Here is a 19,399-nt window from a genome sequence, read left to right on the forward strand (position 1 = left end):
TATTCATGAACCAGAAACTGTAAAAGAAAGGGTTAAAAGAAAATATCACATCCTTACCAAGTTCTTTATTATGCAAAAAAATGTCCTCTGTCACGAACGAGTATGGATACTTTTCTGAATAAGTAACACAAGCTATAGAACATACTGGAGGTCATTATTGCCATGTTTCTAACCAGTAATATCATGGTCACTAACTTGTGTGAAAACAACAAAAAAGTAATTATAATTCAAGTGCAACCATTATATATATATAAATATATATACAGTATAAATAACACTGGTTGTATTGAGTGAACCTGCAGTCTACTAATGAGATTAAACTATTTTCAGACAAATCAGTCAGGGGGTGCTTGCTCCAGCCCTCCACCTTTTTAATCTATTCGAGCAAGAAGTGGAAACACCGCGGACGGATTTACGCGACGCACTACGCTCGAGTGTGTGTTCACGTGCAAGAGGGATGAAAGATACCTCACAAGCTCGTCTGTCTCGTGTGATGAGGTCACTCATCTGTTTTAAAAATGATGTCAAGAGTAGGCTATAGGCTTTAAATGTACCAGTGCTCTGTTGATGCTGACTTTGAATATCCACCCTTTTAGTACAAAAAAATAATAAAAACGATCCTGGAAATGTTCCCACCCGTCATGTGAAAGTTTCCATCTCTTTTTGAAGTGTCTTTTGAATTGCCTGTTTGGGAAAAAAAAGGAGTTTCTCGTGTAAGATGTGTCCATGTGTAAGATACCTTCCCCTTGTAATGTTATCATGTTCACCAGTATTATATAAATAAGTTGCTTTAAACCTTTTACAACAAAAGGAGTATTTTTTCCCCTCTCAAAGCTCTGGCTGACTCTATTCTTAACATTTAATCAACGAGTTTATTCCAAACAGCTGCTGGCTGTGGATGGACGCCTGCAGCACTGTGGAGCTGCGCCTGGACTGAAGTATATTGTTGCTCTATTGACAGCAAACACCTTTAAAACATGAGCGGGAGCCTGCGGGATTAACAATGTCTGATTCACACCACATTTTCTGGTTTTCCTGAATAAAGTGCATGACGGATTATGGTGTAAATGCGCACGTCTGACTCGCATTGCGCGTTGTGCGCGGGCGCCCGCGCTGTGAGACGCTTCATGAGAGGTGATCGACGCTGCTGTGAGGATTTCCATCACACCAGCTGCGTTAATCTCAGCTGTTTACCTCAACCCGCAGAACAGCCATGAGCAGTCCGCCGAGCCCTTCTCCAGCCCGATGGTTCAAAGCTCTGCGCAGGTAATGTCAAACAGACCGGCCACACTTCAGGTGCACAGCGCGTGTACGATGCTCTGATGGAGGCCACAAGCCGAAACGCGTTGGTTTCACTGTAAAGTTGTTCTTTATAAGAGTTTTAAGGTCTTCAGATTTTATCTTTATTGATGCATCACGGAAGCGGATGCAGCTTACACTGCTTTTAAGGGAATGTTAAAAAAAACATTTAGTTTGTACAAATGTAATTTTTTTTTGTCATGAAGGTACTCAGAAAATGCAAAAGAAGAAGTAACTTAAATGCAGTGTCATTTTTCTGTCCTTACTTCACTCCATGACGCCTCGGAGTAACTGGGTTTGAGATTATCACACACCAACTCTGTTCCTTTATGTGCATCACCTGATTGGCTGGAGTTGTTAGGATTTTCACTATCCTCCCTGCCAGTGGGGCTTTTACTTAACTGGTGCATAGGCTTAACGCACACTAACTCCATTGAGAAAGGCAGCAGTGGAGGATTCTTGACTGGAATAAACATGAGTGGAAAAGTGAGGGCGTGCAATGCTTGTCAGAGGAACGGCCGGTTAACATGCAGAAGGTACAGTGATGAGCTGTGGACTGTGGATGTGTTTTTGTTGCCCTGTGGTGTTAATAAAACCGCTGAGGTGGCTGCTGTTTCAGGACCAGGCTGGGGGAGCCGTGTTTGAAGACGTACCCTCTGGAGTGTGTGGATCTGTTGAAGAGGGCAAGAGTTGCCTTTCAGACTGGACGCACCCTCAAGGAGGCCTTCAGACTGGCTCAGCTGGAGGCTGTGGTGCGGCTGCTGGAGGAGCATGACTGCGACTTTGTGGATGCTCTTGGAAGGGACCTTCATAAGGTCAGTGGTTTGTGTTAGAAGCAAGAGACTACGTCAGTACAAGTTGACATGATGGTCCAAAGTTAGCATTGGCATTTTTGTCTTCATTCTTTGTTGTTGTTGTTGTTGTTGTTGTTGTTGTTGTTGTTGTTGTTGTTGTTGTTGTTTTTAACCAGCCACGGTTTGAGACGGTTGTGTCAGAACTGATTCTTGTCAAGAATGAGGCACTTCATGCCATCAGCAACCTCAAGAAGTGGATGCAGCCGCTGCATGTGGAAAGAAACCTGGTGCGTCTGTGTGTTTGTAAAACCCAATTTAATCCCAAAAACATCTTTATGATATTATTGGGATTATTCATGACCTTTTTGGAGAGAACATTCCGTCTCGCTGCAACAAAGAAATGTATTGTGCTGCCAAAGCAGATTAAAACTTAAGTTGCTGTGCCCTTTTTGAAGAATGATTTTTTTTTCTTTGTTAGTCAACATGCGCTCTGATGCCTACTTTCACTCATGAGAGTTCTGTCTCACTTATAACCTAATTTTGAGCTTGTCTGTCTGGCCCAGTCCACCTCGTTGGATGACTGCCTGGTGGTCAGTGAGCCGCTGGGGGTGGTGTTTATCATGGGGGCCTGGTGCAGTCCTGTCCAGATGTGCCTGGTGCCGCTGGTAGGGGCCATCGCAGCAGGTGCAGAGACTCAAGAGCCTCATTTAATCAGCTTGATTCTAGTATTATTTTTCCTCACAGAGGCTAATTGATTTTACTAATTTGTGTAGGAAACTGTGCAATCATCAACCCCTCAGAGTGCACCACTCACACAGCAGAGCTTCTTCATCGTCTCATCCCCTTCTACTTGGACAATGTGAGTAATTACATGGCAGGGAGGATGGATTGGGTAGTTTTCATTTAACAAGTTACAGCAGGCCTTTTTTTGTACTTTTGAGTGACAGCCCTGGATATTTATTCAACTAATTTGAAATGTGGGAGGATAGAAACTTCCACCTTTTGTCATCCAAAAGTTGGCTCTCAAACTGATTTTTTTGCAGTTGTATTCTGTGTATTGATTGACAGTAAGGACCTGCAGTCCTACAGCCAAACGTAATGATCTGATGTGAATTTCTTCTCCTCCTCAAGGAATGCTTCCATGTGATTCTTGCAGGCACAAATGACTTGCCTGAAGTTGTGGAACTTAAATTTGACCACGTCTTCTTTACAGGTAAATCTAAACTTAGCTGTATAATCATTCTGAGCTGTATAATCATTCTGTGATTATTTATTGAATTATTTTGAAGTTATTACGGATGTCTGTCAATCCTAAGGGAGCATGGAGGAGGGCAGCAGAATTGCTCAGGCTGCAGCTCGCACACTCACACCCGTCACACTGATTTTGGGTGGCAAGAACCCGTGTTATGTGGACGAACACTGTGAGATTGCCACCACCGCTCAGCGCATCGCCTGGGCACGCTTTCACAATGCTGGACAGAGCTTGGTGGCTCCTGACTACATCCTGTGCCACGCTGATGTCAAAGCACGGCTGGTGCAGGCCCTGAAGTGCTGCCTGATGCAGTTCTACGGTTCTGATCCCAGAGAGTCCCGCAGTTACGGCCGCATGCTCAATCCAGAGATTTTCAACCGTACGAGAGATGTGCTGTGGAGATCTGGCAAGGTGGCTGTGGGCGGGCAAGTGATAGAAGCGGAGAAATATATTGGTAAGTGTCCTCTGTGTTGAATTCTCTGGAACAAACTACATTGTGTGCATTACATTTAACAGTTTAAACATGTTTTCTTTTCTGTCTGAAGCCCCAACGATTCTGACAGAGGTAACAGAAGTAGATCCCATCATGAAACAGGACATTTTTGGCCCAGTTCTTCCTGTCCTGACTGTAAACAATATGGATGAGGCAATTACCTTCATTAATAAGCAAGAGAAACCCCTCTGTGTGTACGCATATTCCAGCAACAGCAAGGTACATAAGAGATTAGAGCTAAGACCCTCTATTGATTGTACGAGCCTGATGCAGCCCATGTGTATTCTGATCACTGCTTTTCTGGCTATGCAGGTCATCTCAAGGCTAATGAGTGAGACATCGAGTGGAAGCTTTTGCTCCAATGACAGCGTCCTGCAGAGTCTGATGGTGGCTCTGCCTTTTGGTGGAGTCGGTAAGTCGGTGGCAGCAGAATACAGATTCATAATGCGACCTGCAATATATCAACTCTCCCTCCACTTTTTTTGACAGGTGCCAGTGGAATGGGTTCCTACCATGGCCGCCACAGCTTTGACACCTTTTCGCACAGGAAATCATGCCTACTGAGAAGCACACGGTTTGAGTGTGTAACCTATCTGCGTTATCCGCCCTATGAGGACCGCAATCTGTCTCTAATGACATGGGCCAGCACCTTGTCCCAGAAGAGCCAGGGCTGGTGCCAGATCCTGTGACTGTGTGGGAGGGTGATATCAAAGCCATGTTGGAAGAAAGCCGAATGCCCCATAAGTCCCGAACAGTCCTGACATGCAAGTGTATTGTTGATGCATTAAAAATAGATGAGAACAAAACTTACTGGGGTACAGCCACATCTAACAGAGCAAGAGCTGCAAGGTAGATGATCAATCTCTGGGTGACTGAGAGTAAGAGTTTAAGTTTCTCTGCTGCAGCGCCATAACTGTACTTACACTGAAATGAGTGTTTGTGTTTCATGAGATGTTACCAGTGCAAAATGAAATGACCAGGGGGTGCATGTGTTGGCTGAGTTTTACACTTAACCACAGCAAGCTTTATTGCTCACATTATGTTAACATAGTTGCATAAAAATAAAACTATTTTGGGTCTTTTCATTTTTATTAATATATTTACAATAAAAATTAAATACCTGTATCACCATCTACCCTCCCCCCAAAAAAGCTGAATAGGCATTTGTCTTTTTCCTCATGTGAGAATGAGGTCATTCAGGCCTCTTGTAGATTGTCTCCTCATTGCCTTCCTTCATGGCTGTATATCTGGCCACGGTGAACAGGTAGTCGCTCAACCTGAGTGAAAACAATGGGACATTTATCAGATGTGTGATAGATGTGTGATGTGCTCTCATGCTAATTTCAAAGCACTGGACTCACCTGTTCAAAAACTTGGCAACTTCTTGATCTGCCTCTCCTGACCGCACAATCGGAGCAACACTACGAAAACGACAAAGATCTGTCAGAACCAACTGTGTGGGAAAAGCACGACAAACGGGTAATTTTATATTGTTGAAGGCAAGGAACCTGCAGCTGACCTGCGCTCTGCTCTCCGACACACGGTCCGAGCTAAGTGCAGAGCTGCGCTGCTCTTCCCTCCAGACTGTGACACACAAAGCGAAAAGTGTTAATGCAGCAGGATAAACCTGGACTCATAAGAACATAAGTGACTCATAAGTGTCCTACAGATGCAAAAATAGGCTTACAGGTAAAATGAAGTTGGTCAGTGGAGGGAGCTCTTCTGTAAATTTATCAATCCAGGTTTCCAGGTCTGCAATTGGCTGAGCACTAAATTGTGTTCTCTCTTAACAAAAACAGAACAGAAAAAAAAGTCCAAGATATCTTCAAACATTCAGGACACATTATTTTACTGCATTGGTCTAACCAGGAAATGCATACTTATGTGACTTTCTCTTGCAGATGACCGAGGGGTGGCGATATTGGAGCCCACGTCTTGTAAAATGCACTGTATCTGCAACAAAAAGCAAAATGTCAGAAATCTTATATCTGGCTGGTGTGAAATGTCTGCAATGAAAGCAGTTAATAAATGCAACGTGAAAATCAAACCTTGTCCAGCTGACAGATGAATGTGTGTCCTTTGTCGAGGCAAAATTCTCTGGCCAAGCTGTAATGTTCAATTCAACGCGGTCACTTCAGGTGAGGCAGAAAAACGAACAAGTGAACTGTAACATTTGAAAAGAAGATTTAAAACAAAATGTTACCCTATAGCTGATGACAGCTCATCTGTATTTCCCAAAGCTTCAAATACAAGGTCTTCCTTTGGCCTCCTTTCTCCTGTAAATGTGCTTGAGAAACCTTTAAGGGGTACAACAAGACACGATTCAGCTTTCGTAAGAACTGTATACTGCAACAATACTGTGACATGTAGTGTTCTCCTAGTTGAAAAGTTCAAAAGCAACCTTTGTCTCCAGTTTTGGTGTATATTTTGGGTATCCTGGTGTCTCCTTCAGTGGCATAACTGTTGGAAAAAGGGAAGGGAAGACAGAAAGGTAGAAATAAGGACATGTATTGATACCGACAAATAACACAACTGACGCATGTACACTGTATAATGATGCATTATTTGTTTCAGTTTCAAACAACGCTACATCGCAATAGAGAAGATTTGGCTCTTATGCTAATAATTGGTATTAATTATACAGTGTCTGGTATAGTAGCTACCTAGCTAGCACATGGCTAATGTAAAATACATAGACATTTATATGAATGACATGAACGTGACATTTATGTAGAACTACCTTCTGACAGACCACAATGTTGTCCTTGCTCGGTGCTCGTTTATGAGCCTGCCTGTCCTTACAATACAGCGGAGGTGGGCAGGTTTGATAATAAACGAAGCCATGCTAGAGCTCAAGGCTAGCAAGTACCAAACAGGTGAACGATAGTAACAATAAGTTTTGTCCCTCCGAGGTGTCCGTACTTTATGGGCGTTTCAATTTCATCGCACGATTGGCCAACTTTCCGTATGGTGGGACAGTGCGGGACGCTGATTGGATAAAATAATATCGGTTCAACTATCTAGGGCGCTGATTGGACACTGGAATCCTAGCCTATGTCCGTCCCTCCTCCTGTGTGTCAGCTGTGTTTTTAACATGGTTTAATCGCGGTGAGTAGTAAGTGAGTGTGCTCAGAGCAGCTTCTTGTAGTTTGACTCAAAGTGCTGTGTTAAACTCCTTATATTCCTCGAGTCTTCGCGAATGGACAGAGCTGTGCGGCAGAGTTGTCGATTGCTTGTTTCTCCTTCAGAGGATTAACTGTCGCTAAAGGTGGCTAAGCTAGCTTAATAGTAATATTACTGTCAAGTTGAACAGGTGGGCTCAAGTCGCCCAGCTTTGGACACGTTTCTGTAATCTAGGCGCTGTTACAGAAATGCAAGTGAAGGACTGCTACGTGTCTGCTCCAGGGAAGGCGATCCTCCACGGAGAGCATGCAGTTGTACACGGAAAGGTAATCTGAAAGTACACACATGTGCAGTAAATGTGCTAAAACTTGAAGAGGTGTGTCTAGTTAATCACCCTGTGCTCTGCTTCATTACAGGTGGCTCTTGCTGTGAGTTTGAACCTGAGAACATATTTACGGCTGAAAGCCACCACTAGTGGCAGAGTCTGCATCAACCTCCCAAATATCGGCACATTCCTCTGCTGGGACCTGTTTGAACTGAAGCAGCTTATTCCTTATCTGTGTGGTAAGGGATGATGCAGCACTGTAATGCATACTGTTGCATCTGCAGCATGCATCCCATAGTCCAGTCCATACATGGACATTTTGCACGTCTTATCATATTTAAATAACTACATTTTTGCAGAATTTCTCATCATATACTCTGTCTTTTTCTTACAACTGCAGATCAAAGTGTGTGTGGTTGTGATATTCTTGTGATTTTGATGGCTGTCATTTATGTTGACAGGTAAGAGGGAGGAGGTGAAATGCCTGGATGCTGAACTGGTGAGGAGACTGCGTGAATTTGTCGGTATACCTGATGGAAACTTGGATACTTGCAGCATGGCCACCTTATCCTTCCTCTACATGTACCTCTCGCTGTTTGGATCAGGGTGAGACAGTACTACTGTTCTTCTGAGCATGAGTTCATTTTACTGTTGCAGGTAGTTGGTTCAGATGGCCAGGCCCAGTAGCAGAGCTGTAGTGCCTGAGTGTCAGTTTCAGTCCAGGTTAGGACATCTTTAGTGAGATAAGTGAGAACCGCAACAGCTAAGAAACTTTCTTTTTTAATTTTACATTTTCATCTGCTGGAGACTTTTTTGCTGAATACTGGACTGTGTTCCCTCTGTTCATGTCACCATGAGTCCACTGCTCTTGAGGACTGTCCTCCTCTGTGCTTTGGGGAGAGAGGGGGGAGGGGGGTCCTCACCAGATCTGAGACTCACTTGTCTGATGGTTAAGTCTCAGAAAAAGGAAAAAAGTCTTGATAACCAAAGGTCAGTTTTACAGGCAGAATCAGAGAGGATGGGACTATATTTGTTATTATTATTATTATATATATAACAATGTCTCATTTCTATTAATAATTTTATTGTAGCTAAGAGGCGGTACGAGTGTTAAATGTGAAATCTCAAAGACACACATTTAAATTAAAAAAGGCAACTGTGACACTCAGTGCCTGAGGGTGGTGCAACTGTTCAGATGCAGTAGGTATTACTACCTGTGCCTGCAGGTGGCGCACGCAGAAATATAAAGATTACTAGTATGACACTTCAGTCTTGTAGGAAATCTGCAGCCTGACAGACCTACATTTGCGTGTGAACTACAAACCAGTTCAAGTTAAATGAAATTAATCTATGCTGTTTATTACGTGTAGCATGCTGTACTGTCATGTGTACCGTAGTGTATCATGCTGGGGCTAATTTGCTTGTTACACTTATTGCACTGTGACTTCACTGCCCCTCCACTGAGATGTCATTATTGATGTAGAAGTGTTCACGAAGCCGAGGGCCATTTTCACTGCATCTGGAAACCAAATCCCTCCACCTTGAAATGAAGATGGTACAGAAAGGCCGGATGTTAGTTGAAGCGACTCCGGCAGCTGTGAACAGGGAAAATGCTCAGGAACATTAGAGCTGCAGGTTGTCGGGAGGTTTAATCCGCGCTGACACGGTGCTGCCGTGTCTGAGAGAGGTGATGGGCTCTGACAGGATGGCCACTAATGAGAGTCTGGCACTGGGCCACACTGCAGCCTTTAACAAGTCTGGATGTGTTTTTCCCTCGAGAGAAGAGCTGGACAATTAGTTTAGAGTATTCTCCTGCCTGCCCAAAAGCAGCTTCCCTGACAGACGTTGACAGCAATGTCAAGCACGTTTCTGTTGCCTATAGAAGTGTATGGATTACTATTGATCACACAATTATACAATTATCACACCTTATATCATCCTCCTTATATTTAGACACTATAACTGTACCCGTTAAAGTAAGTATAAAGAAGGAGATATTATACATTATTTGCTTAATACTTGATGTTTTTTTTACATAAAAGATCCACAAGTGATTGTAAATGAGCAATAACTGTAAATATTTAAAATTGTAATGCACATAGTTTGGTTTTCCTAATTTTGGGGATGCAGTTACAAATCTCTATGGACTTTGCAGTAAATACTGTTACAGTCGTCTCAATCCTCTGCAGTCATCTGTAATGAATCATAGATGTGTGGATAGTGTTTACATACAAGCCGAAGCTCAGCTTTCGTGTTCTTTTCTCAGTGAGCTGCCCAGCCTGACGGTGTCTGTGTGGTCGGAGCTGCCAACTGGAGCAGGACTGGGGTCAAGTGCTGCCTACTCTGTGTGTTTAGCTGCAGCTCTGCTCTGTGCAAGTGGAGCTATCCCAGCTCCTCTCAAAGAGTGGGATCACACCGCAAGGTAACAGCGTTTTATCAGCTGTGGATGCAGCTTGCTGTGCATAGACAGAATTATTCGGCCTGATGAATAAAAAGGGTTCCGAGATGATTTTACTCCTCTCACAGCAGAGATTGACAGACCTTGAATCACAACATCATGCTTCTAAAATAGACAAACTGGCACACGGTTTGAGGTTAACACTGTAACATGAATGCATGTACATTGTAATGTAATCCAGAGGAGCAGCATGCAAAGCAGTAAACGCCATCTTGAGGAGATTATGATGTCGCATGTGATCTCTGATGGCTCTAATAGTGGCTTTGATGGCTCTGCAAATTACAAAACAACATGCAGAGAAATGAGAAGAATAAAGAAAAGAGGAGAAAACATAAAATCTTTCTCCGAAATATTCAGCATTTTTATTTCCCATCTCAATCCTTTAGCTATTTCATTTTAAAATGACTTATATGAGTCACTTGAATTGATTCAAAAGTTTTTTTGAAAAATCAAAGACACACATGAATGTTCGGATGTGTTACCAGTGGGATGTTGTCGTACTGTGTCACGCTACACACCCTGTGGTGATGCTTCATCACAAACAGCATCTGTATAATCATTTATTGAACATGCAACTGTACGTCCCTCCCATCTACTAGTGTTTGCTTAGTTGATGAAGAGGTGCTTAGAGGTTATGTCTGAGAGGGTCTGTAGGGCTACAAAACTCTTCTTAAATTTATGAATAATTACAGATGGTGTCAGGAGGACCTGGAGCTGATCAACAGCTGGGCTTTCCGAGGGGAGATGATCATCCACGGCAATCCTTCAGGAGTAGACAACGCGGTCGGAACATGGGGTGAGGCCTGAAATAATCTGGCATACGGTGCAGTACATATGGTGTTATACCCTCCCTTTGTCTCAGTGGACACACAGCGCTCTTTTAATTGCATCACTGAAATGTTGTACCAGCACTGTTCATTATCATTTGATGATTATCTATTTAATGATTTAGATTTCCCTGTCTGTAGGTGGCATGCTGAGATTCTTGGCCGGGAAGATAATACCGCTGAGCAGGTATTGACACTGATTAACAATTTTTAATTTGATTTAAAAATAGAACACCGTGAAGTCAAAAATACACCATGGTTTTCATAAAGCTCCAGAATAATAGGTCTGTATGAACTCTCTGATCTGTCTGCTTTACTTCCAGGGTGCCGCTATTAAGGATCCTCCTCACTAACACCAAAGTACCACGTAGCACCAAGGTGCTTGTTGCCAGGGTGAAGGACAAGATTAACAAGGTACTAAATGGTTTCTTCCTCCCCCGTGTGTTACTTGCCGACACTGTAATTAATATAATAGGCGGTGCTTTTGCATGGCAGATACTCCAGAGCCTGGCGTTGAGTGTCTTCATAAAATATTGAAATTAAACTCTTAGCCAGCACCCCTGTGTGCTGTTGCCTTGGTGACACCAGCAGGTGTGCAGATTTGTGCCTCCGTCAGGCAGCAGCCAGGCCTGGATGGTGTTGTGATCAGGCTGGAGCGCAATCAAAGTCAAACCTGCAATTTTACAAGCTGTATTTGTACACAGCGTATCCATCATGAAACTGATCGGAGTTTTTAAACATATGCACAAAGATGCTTGTTTTACAAATAATCTGTACTTGAATGAATTTCTACCCTGACTTTGTGTAGAAAGGCTGAGCACGAGGGATTTTTTTTGTCTGTTTCCACCTCCTGTAGTTTCCCTCTATCATGACTCCAGTACTGGACTCAGTTGATGCAATTTCCTGCACTTGTGAGAAAGTCCTGTCAGAGATGACCAGTGAGCCCATCACAGGAGAGCACTACAATATTCTGGAGGTAGGAAACATGAATAGATTGTGTAAAACATGTTGCGTTGTAACTGTGTCATTGAGACTCTAGTGTCGCATGTCTTCTCTCTGATTGTCTGCCAGTAGCAACAGGTACATGTGTCATGTCCTTTACAGGAGCTCATTGACATTAACCAGCACCATCTGAATGTGATGGGGGTGGGACACCCCGTCCTGGACACGCTGTGCCGGGTCACATTGGCCAGGGGGCTCCACAGCAAGCTAACCGGTGCAGGAGGAGGCGGCTGCGGCATCACCCTGCTGAGACCAGGTACTGCTCCACTGTGTGTCATGACACTGTGCATTTTAGATGTTTGTATAAATGGCAGCCACAGAAGGCTGAAATTTGCCGTGTAGATCAAGTGTTTGTGAGGTTGTGTGTGTGGATGCATGCGCGTCAATTGCAAAATTTGTGCTTGTTTTTAAAATGAATGTGCTTTATTTGCTCAAAAAGAAGAAAATCAGGTGTCACATCATCAATGCAAATGATGCCTGTATGGATTTACACTTGATTCAAATAGACACATTGCAGATGTAGGCCTGTCTACGGTGTTAACAGCAAACCAATTATATACCAGAAAATCAAGCCAATGACCTAATCTAACACAGTTTTACAGCAGACCACACCCTCAACGGGCGTAAACATGTGACAGGAACAGAGACTCGGGCTTTGACTTGAGTGAGAGGTTGGTGTTTCAGGACCTTCAGAACAACAAGGACATCATGATCAAGCCTGCTGACAAACGAGGCGACTCATTGTCTCAGATAAAGACAGTAGACAGAGACACTGTCAGAATTTGTGGTCAACAAGCAGCCATCTTTTCCTAAAGGTACCAGAAACCTTTTGCACCAGACGTCACGTAGAGACAAGCGCTCCGGTGCACTTTTGCTCCACCTGCACGGGGATTGGAAGCAACATCCAGAGCAAACACAGACTCCGACGTGACAATCCACACTTTTATTTATCATAAAGCAACTGACCATGATACTCTCCTTTATGCAACCAGTGATCATCCGAAACACACAAACAGCAGGCCAGTTTCTGAGGTTACATTTATGCCAAACTCAAAGGAAATGTGCGAGCAGTCTCGAAATAGAGGATTCCCTTTAAAGGAGTTTGATGCAGCTTTTCAGCTTTAACTGAAAGAGAAGATCTACTGTCCCAAAACAAAATGAACCGCAGCATCATGCTTTATCTCTGACTTTTAGCACTGCCCCACAGAAATCTGAGACACCGTCAAAGAAACATCAGCACATCCTGCGCTCACTTCCCTGAACGGTAACTTTAGACGTGGACATTGTGCACCGCACGATAATACTTATTCTAAGAGCTTCAGACATGCATTCGTTAGTAAAGTTTTCTGTTGGCCAGCTCTACAGATGTCGTCTATATGTCCTGCCCTTGCAGAAAGGACAAACTAAAAGAGGTCTGAAAGCATTTCTGAGCACAGAACAGCCGTCTGAGGAAGAAATCTGGACTTGTAATAACCAGGCATTACACAGAGCCCAAACATGGGCTCTCAAACATCCTCTCTTGAAAAAGTACGTCTCATTAGAAGAGGCGCTATTCCAAAATATCTTGCCAAGGAGAGGTTTTTGGCTCAACACGACAGTCTCCACAGGCCTTAATGAGGGCTTTACTTTTAAATCTTTCCTGTTGTGTTTGAATGTTGATGCTCCGATGAGCAGCTGTATTCTTATATTCCTCTTCTCTGGATTGACTCGTCATTCGAGTGGCTCAGCCCGGCTCTCTGTTTCTGTCCCTTTCTGTCCTGTAATGAATTCAGTTTGATGAGGGAAGCTTGATGAGCCGAACTGTCAAGACTCCTGCTGACACCAAATGTTGTGTTTTCCTCAAACGCTCCCTCGCTCTTCCTCTCTGAAACCACGGTTTGAGTGGCAGGAAATGATGAGAGCGCTTTGGTGTGCAGGTACTACTGTGCTATCGGTTATAAGGAAACTTTTTATCATCCTTTCTTTAACAAAACAAACAAGCCAAGAACCTGCTTGTTCAGTCTTTGTTTACGCCTGCAGCCTGTAGCAGACTGAATTTCAATAAGTTCAAAATCCTCTAAATAGATTTCCAAATGCTCTTTATTTGTTTTCAGAGCGTTTCCATCTGTGCGAATTGCAGCACTAGTATCCGTCTTCTCTAATGTTCTCAGATGTTTTTGGGGAACATGCAGATTGCAGAGTGACTTATTGACTTCAGTGACGAGGTTTTTTGTGGCTTCAGTGTTGTCCTGCTTGCTTCGTGTACAACCCTGATTCCAAAAAAGTTGAGACGCTGTGCAAAACAAAAAAACAAATGTGATCATCTGCTTTTCCTTTTTGACGTTTACTCAACTGAAAATAGTACAAAGACAAAATATTTAACACTTCACCTCATCAGCTTCATTGATTTTTGTAAATATCTGCTCATTCTGAAGCTGATGCAGCAACATGTTTCAAACAAGGAGCAACTAAAGACTGGGAAAATAGTGGAATGCTCCAAAAACACCTGTTTGGATCATTCCACAGGTAAACAGGTTCATTGGTAACAGGTGATAGCATCAGGATTGTTATGAAAGGGGCATCCTGGAAAGGCTCAGTCGTTCACAAGCGAGGATGGAGCGAGGTTCACCACTTAATGAACACATGATTGTATAAATGATGTTACTACATGAGCTCAGGAACACTTCACTAAACTGTTGTATATAAACACAGTTTGTTTGCAAATGATTGCAGCTGTTTTTATTTACATAATGTTGCAACCTTTTGGAGCCAGGGTTGTAACTGCAGCCCTCCCTGACGTGACTTCATTATGACTTGTTTATTTTGTAGAGACCGACTCCTCCGTTGTCCAGGCTACGGCGCAGGACTTGAAAGACTGCGGCTTTGACTGCTGGGAAACGAGTATTGGCGGTCCAGGTGTCCAGCAGCACTCTCCTCTCTCGGTTAAAGAGGAAGTTCTGGAGATTTTGAACCGTTACTGAGACCCACGTGTGACTGTGGCTGAACAAGAGGACAGACGACGTCTTCTTGTTGTTTTGATGCTCAACCAAGGACAATTTGACCTGGAGCTGAGCTGGACTGTGTGGTTATAGATTTTACTGACTGACTGCATCGTTTTGAAACTAACAAATATTTCTAACAAATAACTGGGAAAATGAAGAGGATTTAATTTTTTTGGTGAAGCATCCTATGGAATGTGGTACAATTATATGTACTGAGCTCTTTGTCCACTAGATGGCATCAGAGTTGCACAAACGCCCTCCGTGAATCGGGCTGGTGAGGACAGTAAGAGGCTCTGATAAATTGATTGTGTGAGTGAAGCAGTGGCAGAATTAATTCATAGTTTCATCCAAATGTTTAAAGCAGGAGGGCCGACCTTTCTTAATGGATTAAATGATCGTCATTAATTGCTCACTCCTGGCATTGTAACATGCAGTATTGGTGGGTAACTGCTAGAATGAAAGTGGTAATTTGTGGAATTAATTTTACAGGAAATGATAATGGAAGAAAAGTTTGATAAATGAGTTTTTTTTTTTTTTTGGCCTCTTTAACAAAACCCAATTTTCACACATGTTCAAAGAGGTTTATGAAAGTGACTGCGCTTTAATTTTTCTCTGAATCCTGAACGGTGTTGGTGAGAATGTGTCTGAACAAGCTGAGGCCAGGAAGTAATAATGTCATAAATACTCTGAGGACTATTTGCATGAAACTTCACTTTTATAATTACTATCCCACAGACAGATGTATGCTGCTTTGATGCCGCAACGCTCTTTTATTGTGCTCTGCTTTTAACATAAAAGCGTTTAAATGCAAAATGAAGCTGGAACCAAATGATTTTCTGGGATTTATGCATTTGAAATACGAAAGAACAGTATAAAATATCTGTTACGGTTAAAAAAAAATGTATTTGAAAATAATGTACTGCCATGCGCTGTTGAAGACAAACTGGCTGCGTTGTTTTGCTGTAGTAGAGGACGGGGGGGGGGCAGCAGGAGTGTGCGGCCTCTCAGGAGCCTCTGGATTAACGCCACTATAATGTGAATCAACAACAACCAGCGTCCTTCTGTGAGTCACACATTTGTGCTGACACATATGCGCACACACACCAGCTTTCCCAAATTCTTCCCCACCTAATTGCTCATCCCGCTAAGCATTACAAAATATTCTGCACATGCCGCAGCTATAGAAGACGGATCTGTTTAGAATATCCCTGATTTGGGGAAAAGGTCATTGTGGGATTGGGTTGAGTCTGTATATCCATTTCATTCTCTATTTTTTAAATGTCATGAAGATTGAGTAGTACGAATCTGGCAGTGTACGTGAATAAACAACATTTGTCACCCTCCCTCCTTTTCCGCCTGGCCCCCTCTGTCCTCTTGAATTGTGTCATCTTTATGTCAGGGCAGCCCCCCGTCAGTGCGCCGCACAGTTGCCCCTAACCCCTGCTGGAATTTAATTACCACTGCGCTTTTCAATTGAAATGGCATTGACGAGGGGGGACAAGAGGGAGACAACAGAGCCTGTTTCATTTGAAGCCCCTCTCTTTCTTTTCTGTCTCATTCTCTCTCACTTCTTTTACCCCTGCAAGGCACAGATGGTATTTTTTTTTTTTATCAATGTCAGCGCCTGCTTCTTTCTGCTCTGATGAATAGAATCTAAAGAGGCCCTGAGATTATTTCAGATAACAGAGGGAGTGAAGAAAGGGGGTCAAGGATAGAGGGAGAATGTCAGAATCAGAGAGATTCGGTGAAAACAGTGTGGCGTCCCGGCGGTGAGGAAGGAGACGTACAAATCGTTTAACATTTAACGTTTAGGGAGTTTTGTCCGCGTGGATCAATGTGTGAGAATCAAGGATGTATAATTCATTCTGTCCAAGCAGGAGGAAAGAAATGTTAAATGTGAATTTGCTGAGTGGTCGCGCTCACTGTGGCACATTCCCTCTGGTCTCTCAGTCGACTGGTGAAATGCTTGTCAGGAGCCATTAACTTTGAATACAGAATTAGACCTGACTGACAAGATATCATGCTGCTGTTGGCCACTGGTTTTACTAACAGGGATCTAGTGTGTGACTTCCTACAGTGAGGATTTGCATTTACACATAAAGGCCTCTGGATCGCAATACGTTGTCGGTTGTTATTGTGGAGAATTACGTGTGTGTGTATTATAATTTATGTTGTGATATTTATGTTGAACTGTCCACAGCAGGGGAGCTTTGAGCGACCATCCTCTCCCAGCATTTCTGTCTTTACACTGACTGAGGCAACATCAGCATCATGACCTCCTCTCAGTCATGATGGGCTGTATGGTCCTCCTGGGGGTGTTTGCCCTTTCGGTAAGTGGGGGATGGCGGACGGTATTGATAGCAGGGGTCCAATTAAGACAGCGGGGTACAAGGGTGCTGTCAAAGAACTTTGGTGATTTAGTTTTAGGCTTGAACATTGAATTCTTTTAGTCCCGGCAAATATGCAGTTGGAATACGGTTTCCATCATTTATAACCCTGATTGAGAAAAGGTCGGGACGCTGTGTAAAATGGAGATAAAAACAGACTTTACAAATGAACTGTGTTCACCAACAGCAGTTTACAAAGTGTTCCTGAGCCCATGTAGTAATCCTTTATCATGTGTTCACAAATTGGTGAACCTCGCTCCATCCTCACTCATGAACGACTGAGCCTTTCCAGGATGCTCCTTTCATACCCAATCATGATGCTATCACCTGTTACCAATCAACCTGTTTACCTGTGGAATGTTCCAAACAGGTGTTTTTGGCAGCATATATTGTCTTTGTACAGTTTTCAATCAAGTAGATGTGCTTTATGCAGCATCCCAAGGTTTTTCCCAAGAGTCAGAGTTGTGTCTTGGGCTGATTTAAGGTCTTACTTTTGGAGTTCCCAATATTATGTCTATTGACGAAACAGTCTGACCCCTCATCATTCGTCATGTTTCCCAATCGTGAAGAAGGATTTTTTTCGCTATTCAAAGATGTAAAATTATGCAGTAATTCACATATTCACGACAAAACAAGACTACAGCCATGCCAGCGGCTCTGTTAGAGTTGGGCCCAATGGTCCTTTGAGCTAAATGCTAATGTCAGCATGCAAACATGCTCAAAATCACAATGCTAACATGCTGATGTTTAGCACATATCATATAGCATGCTAATGTCTGCTAATTGGCTCTAAGGACAGCCGAGGCTGACGGGAATGTTAGTTAAGCAGTTTTTTGACCTGATGATGGTACTGCAGGAAAAGTTGAAGGATTATACAATTCATTCTTAGGAGCACATGAATGTCTGTGCTAAAGCTCTTGGCGGCGCTAGAAGAAAAGTCAATTAATTCAGATCCATCCTCTGGGAACCATGAATGTATGCACGTACAGAATTCACAGTAATCCACCTGATAGTTGCTGAGATATTTCAGTCTGTTTGACGGACTGACTGGCTACGTTTAGCCTTTAGCTAGCATGGCTACAAAAAGCAGTCATTAGAGGAAAGTCTGATAAACAAAGCTGAGTTTTAGTGGCAGGTTTTTCGTACTGCCTTCCTGTCCTGTTAATCCTCTCATGAACCATGAATCAGTTTTTGTTGTGACCCTTCGTGAGGCTCCCGACCCCCCCACACTGGGAACCTCTTCTTGACTCTCACTCTTAGACAAAATATTTCACACGAGGTTTCCACCTGGAGGATGTGTTTGGTCTAGAGCTCGGCTTGGCTCATGTTTATGAAACGGGCCCACAGTGTATAGACCTGCTTGAGCTGTATTATTGTAAACATCTGAAACACATGACGCAGAGCGGCTCCCAGCCCACGTCCCCTTTTCCATCATGGAATTGTATCATGTCGTCGTATCGATCCAGTAATTGATTCTGTGAAGTCGAGGGCACCTGCAACATACTCTGTCATTCCTCAGTGCCAGGGGCGCTCTTGTTTAATTGCAGGCTAAGGCGCTGCTTTTTCTTGTTGCCTTTGAAAAGCCTCATTGATTTTTATACCACCCTTCATCCTCGCTGTTCTCCGTTTTAAGAGCAAATCCCTCGTGTCGAAGTTGCCCAGAATGTAAAAGTATGAAATCTGTCAGCGCTTTTCACAAGACTTCCAGGTGCAACCCAGACACGTTAACGCTGAAGTTTAAAAAAAGAAGAAGAAAAGTCAGGCTACTGTGAGTGTTTTTTTAACGTTTAAACAGACGGAGGAAGATGAGAGGCTGTGAGACACGCTGCCGGCCTCTGTCTCATAAGGAACCAGCTGCAAGATGGTATTACTGGTCAGACTGGGAAGGTCAAAGGTCAGACTTTAGCTTGGCCTGTTTGCATCACTTTTGAGCAAATGTCCAGTTTTTGGAGGTTTAGCAGTATTTTTGTTCTTTCTTTTTGTTTAGGATATGTATGTGTTTATGGCTCTTGTACGAGAAACACATTACACTTTGATAATACGTTGCATTTATTAATCTGAAGCCAGTAATCCAAATGGGGATTGTGATTTTCTTTTTTTTCCTTTTCTGTCAGGCTTTACACTGCATTTTAGAGGCTGGCACAGAAATATATTCAGTACATTAGGGTCTATATAGAACAAAAATATCCTAAATGAAATTTGATTTGCATTAATTTGAGAAGCAGCTTATCTAACATTCATACTTTGAACTTGCTTTGAATTAGAAATAGAGTCTCATCATTTCCCTGGGATTGCAGCCAATTTATTGGATTCCATTTTTTTTTTTCTCAGAGGCTCTGGGAGGAGGATGATCTCAAACTGTTATCACATGACACCATGTGATTGATGGACCATTAAAATGTCAGCCAGATGTACTTAAAGCCACAGCTTTTAGGTTGATAAATCATGGCACAAATGG

At 43.0% G+C, this 19,399-nt stretch overlaps 3 protein-coding genes across 5 annotated transcripts; 2 read left to right on the forward strand and 1 right to left on the reverse strand.

Moving 5' to 3' along the window:
• The first annotated feature begins 879 nt into the window (after positions 1-879).
• Positions 880-5,626, forward strand: aldh3b4 (aldehyde dehydrogenase 3 family, member B4). 3 transcript variants are annotated; one of them, XM_070964080.1, is made up of 10 exons: positions 880-1,266; positions 1,919-2,114; positions 2,270-2,380; positions 2,657-2,777; positions 2,867-2,952; positions 3,225-3,306; positions 3,410-3,799; positions 3,891-4,057; positions 4,151-4,250; positions 4,328-5,626. In XM_070964080.1, the coding sequence occupies exons 1-10, from the start codon at positions 1,214-1,216 to the stop codon at positions 4,525-4,527; spliced, it is 1,506 nt and encodes a 501-aa protein (XP_070820181.1). In that variant the 5' UTR covers positions 880-1,213; the 3' UTR covers positions 4,528-5,626. The 3 variants fall into 3 exon arrangements, with proteins under 3 accessions (XP_070820181.1, XP_070820180.1, XP_070820182.1); XM_070964079.1 differs by lacking the exon at positions 880-1,266 and adding an exon at positions 1,695-1,835 and having other exon boundaries at positions 4,328-5,532; XM_070964081.1 differs by lacking the exons at positions 880-1,266; positions 1,919-2,114; positions 2,270-2,380; positions 2,657-2,777 and having other exon boundaries at positions 2,902-2,952; positions 3,250-3,306; positions 4,328-5,532.
• mmab (metabolism of cobalamin associated B) lies at positions 4,824-6,733 on the reverse strand. Its single transcript, XM_070964082.1, has 9 exons — positions 6,579-6,733; positions 6,240-6,298; positions 6,042-6,135; positions 5,887-5,944; positions 5,719-5,791; positions 5,526-5,623; positions 5,358-5,422; positions 5,200-5,259; positions 4,824-5,115 (listed from the first exon to the last, which is right to left on the reverse strand). The coding sequence occupies exons 1-9, from the start codon at positions 6,680-6,682 to the stop codon at positions 5,031-5,033; spliced, it is 696 nt and encodes a 231-aa protein (XP_070820183.1). The 5' UTR covers positions 6,683-6,733; the 3' UTR covers positions 4,824-5,030.
• A 72-nt stretch (positions 6,734-6,805) lies between these two features.
• On the forward strand, positions 6,806-17,327 carry mvk (mevalonate kinase). Its single transcript, XM_070965400.1, has 10 exons — positions 6,806-7,287; positions 7,378-7,525; positions 7,748-7,892; positions 9,553-9,708; positions 10,437-10,540; positions 10,713-10,758; positions 10,895-10,985; positions 11,428-11,547; positions 11,676-11,829; positions 14,382-17,327. Exons 1-10 carry the CDS (start codon positions 7,210-7,212, stop codon positions 14,531-14,533), a joined length of 1,194 nt encoding a protein of 397 aa, XP_070821501.1. The 5' UTR covers positions 6,806-7,209; the 3' UTR covers positions 14,534-17,327.
• The last annotated feature ends 2,072 nt before the right edge of the window (positions 17,328-19,399 follow it).

Source organism: Chaetodon trifascialis, chromosome 6 (assembly GCF_039877785.1).
Source record: "Chaetodon trifascialis isolate fChaTrf1 chromosome 6, fChaTrf1.hap1, whole genome shotgun sequence".
Lineage (NCBI taxonomy): Eukaryota > Metazoa > Chordata > Actinopteri > Chaetodontiformes > Chaetodontidae > Chaetodon > Chaetodon trifascialis.

What these genes read in the sequence shown, in the direction of transcription:
- aldh3b4 (XM_070964079.1), top strand. Translation starts at nt 1,774, where the DNA reads ATGAGTGGAAAAGTGAGGGCGTGCAATGCTTGTCAGAGGAACGGCCGG. An exon ending in GGCCGGTTAACATGCAGAAG is followed by an intron (nt 1,836 to 1,918) that starts GTACAGTGATGA and finishes CTGCTGTTTCAG; the next exon opens with GACCAGGCTGGGGGAGCCGT. An exon ending in TCCCCTTCTACTTGGACAAT is followed by an intron (nt 2,953 to 3,224) that starts GTGAGTAATTAC and finishes CTCCTCCTCAAG; the next exon opens with GAATGCTTCCATGTGATTCT.
- mmab (XM_070964082.1), bottom strand. Translation starts at nt 6,682, where the DNA reads ATGGCTTCGTTTATTATCAAACCTGCCCACCTCCGCTGTATTGTAAGG. An exon ending in ACATTGTGGTCTGTCAGAAG is followed by an intron (nt 6,299 to 6,578) that starts GTAGTTCTACAT and finishes TTTTTCCAACAG; the next exon opens with TTATGCCACTGAAGGAGACA. An exon ending in TGCAAGAGAAAGTCACATAA is followed by an intron (nt 5,624 to 5,718) that starts GTATGCATTTCC and finishes GTTTTTGTTAAG; the next exon opens with AGAGAACACAATTTAGTGCT.
- mvk (XM_070965400.1), top strand. Translation starts at nt 7,210, where the DNA reads ATGCAAGTGAAGGACTGCTACGTGTCTGCTCCAGGGAAGGCGATCCTC. An exon ending in AAGATAATACCGCTGAGCAG is followed by an intron (nt 10,759 to 10,894) that starts GTATTGACACTG and finishes CTTTACTTCCAG; the next exon opens with GGTGCCGCTATTAAGGATCC. An exon ending in TGAAGGACAAGATTAACAAG is followed by an intron (nt 10,986 to 11,427) that starts GTACTAAATGGT and finishes CACCTCCTGTAG; the next exon opens with TTTCCCTCTATCATGACTCC.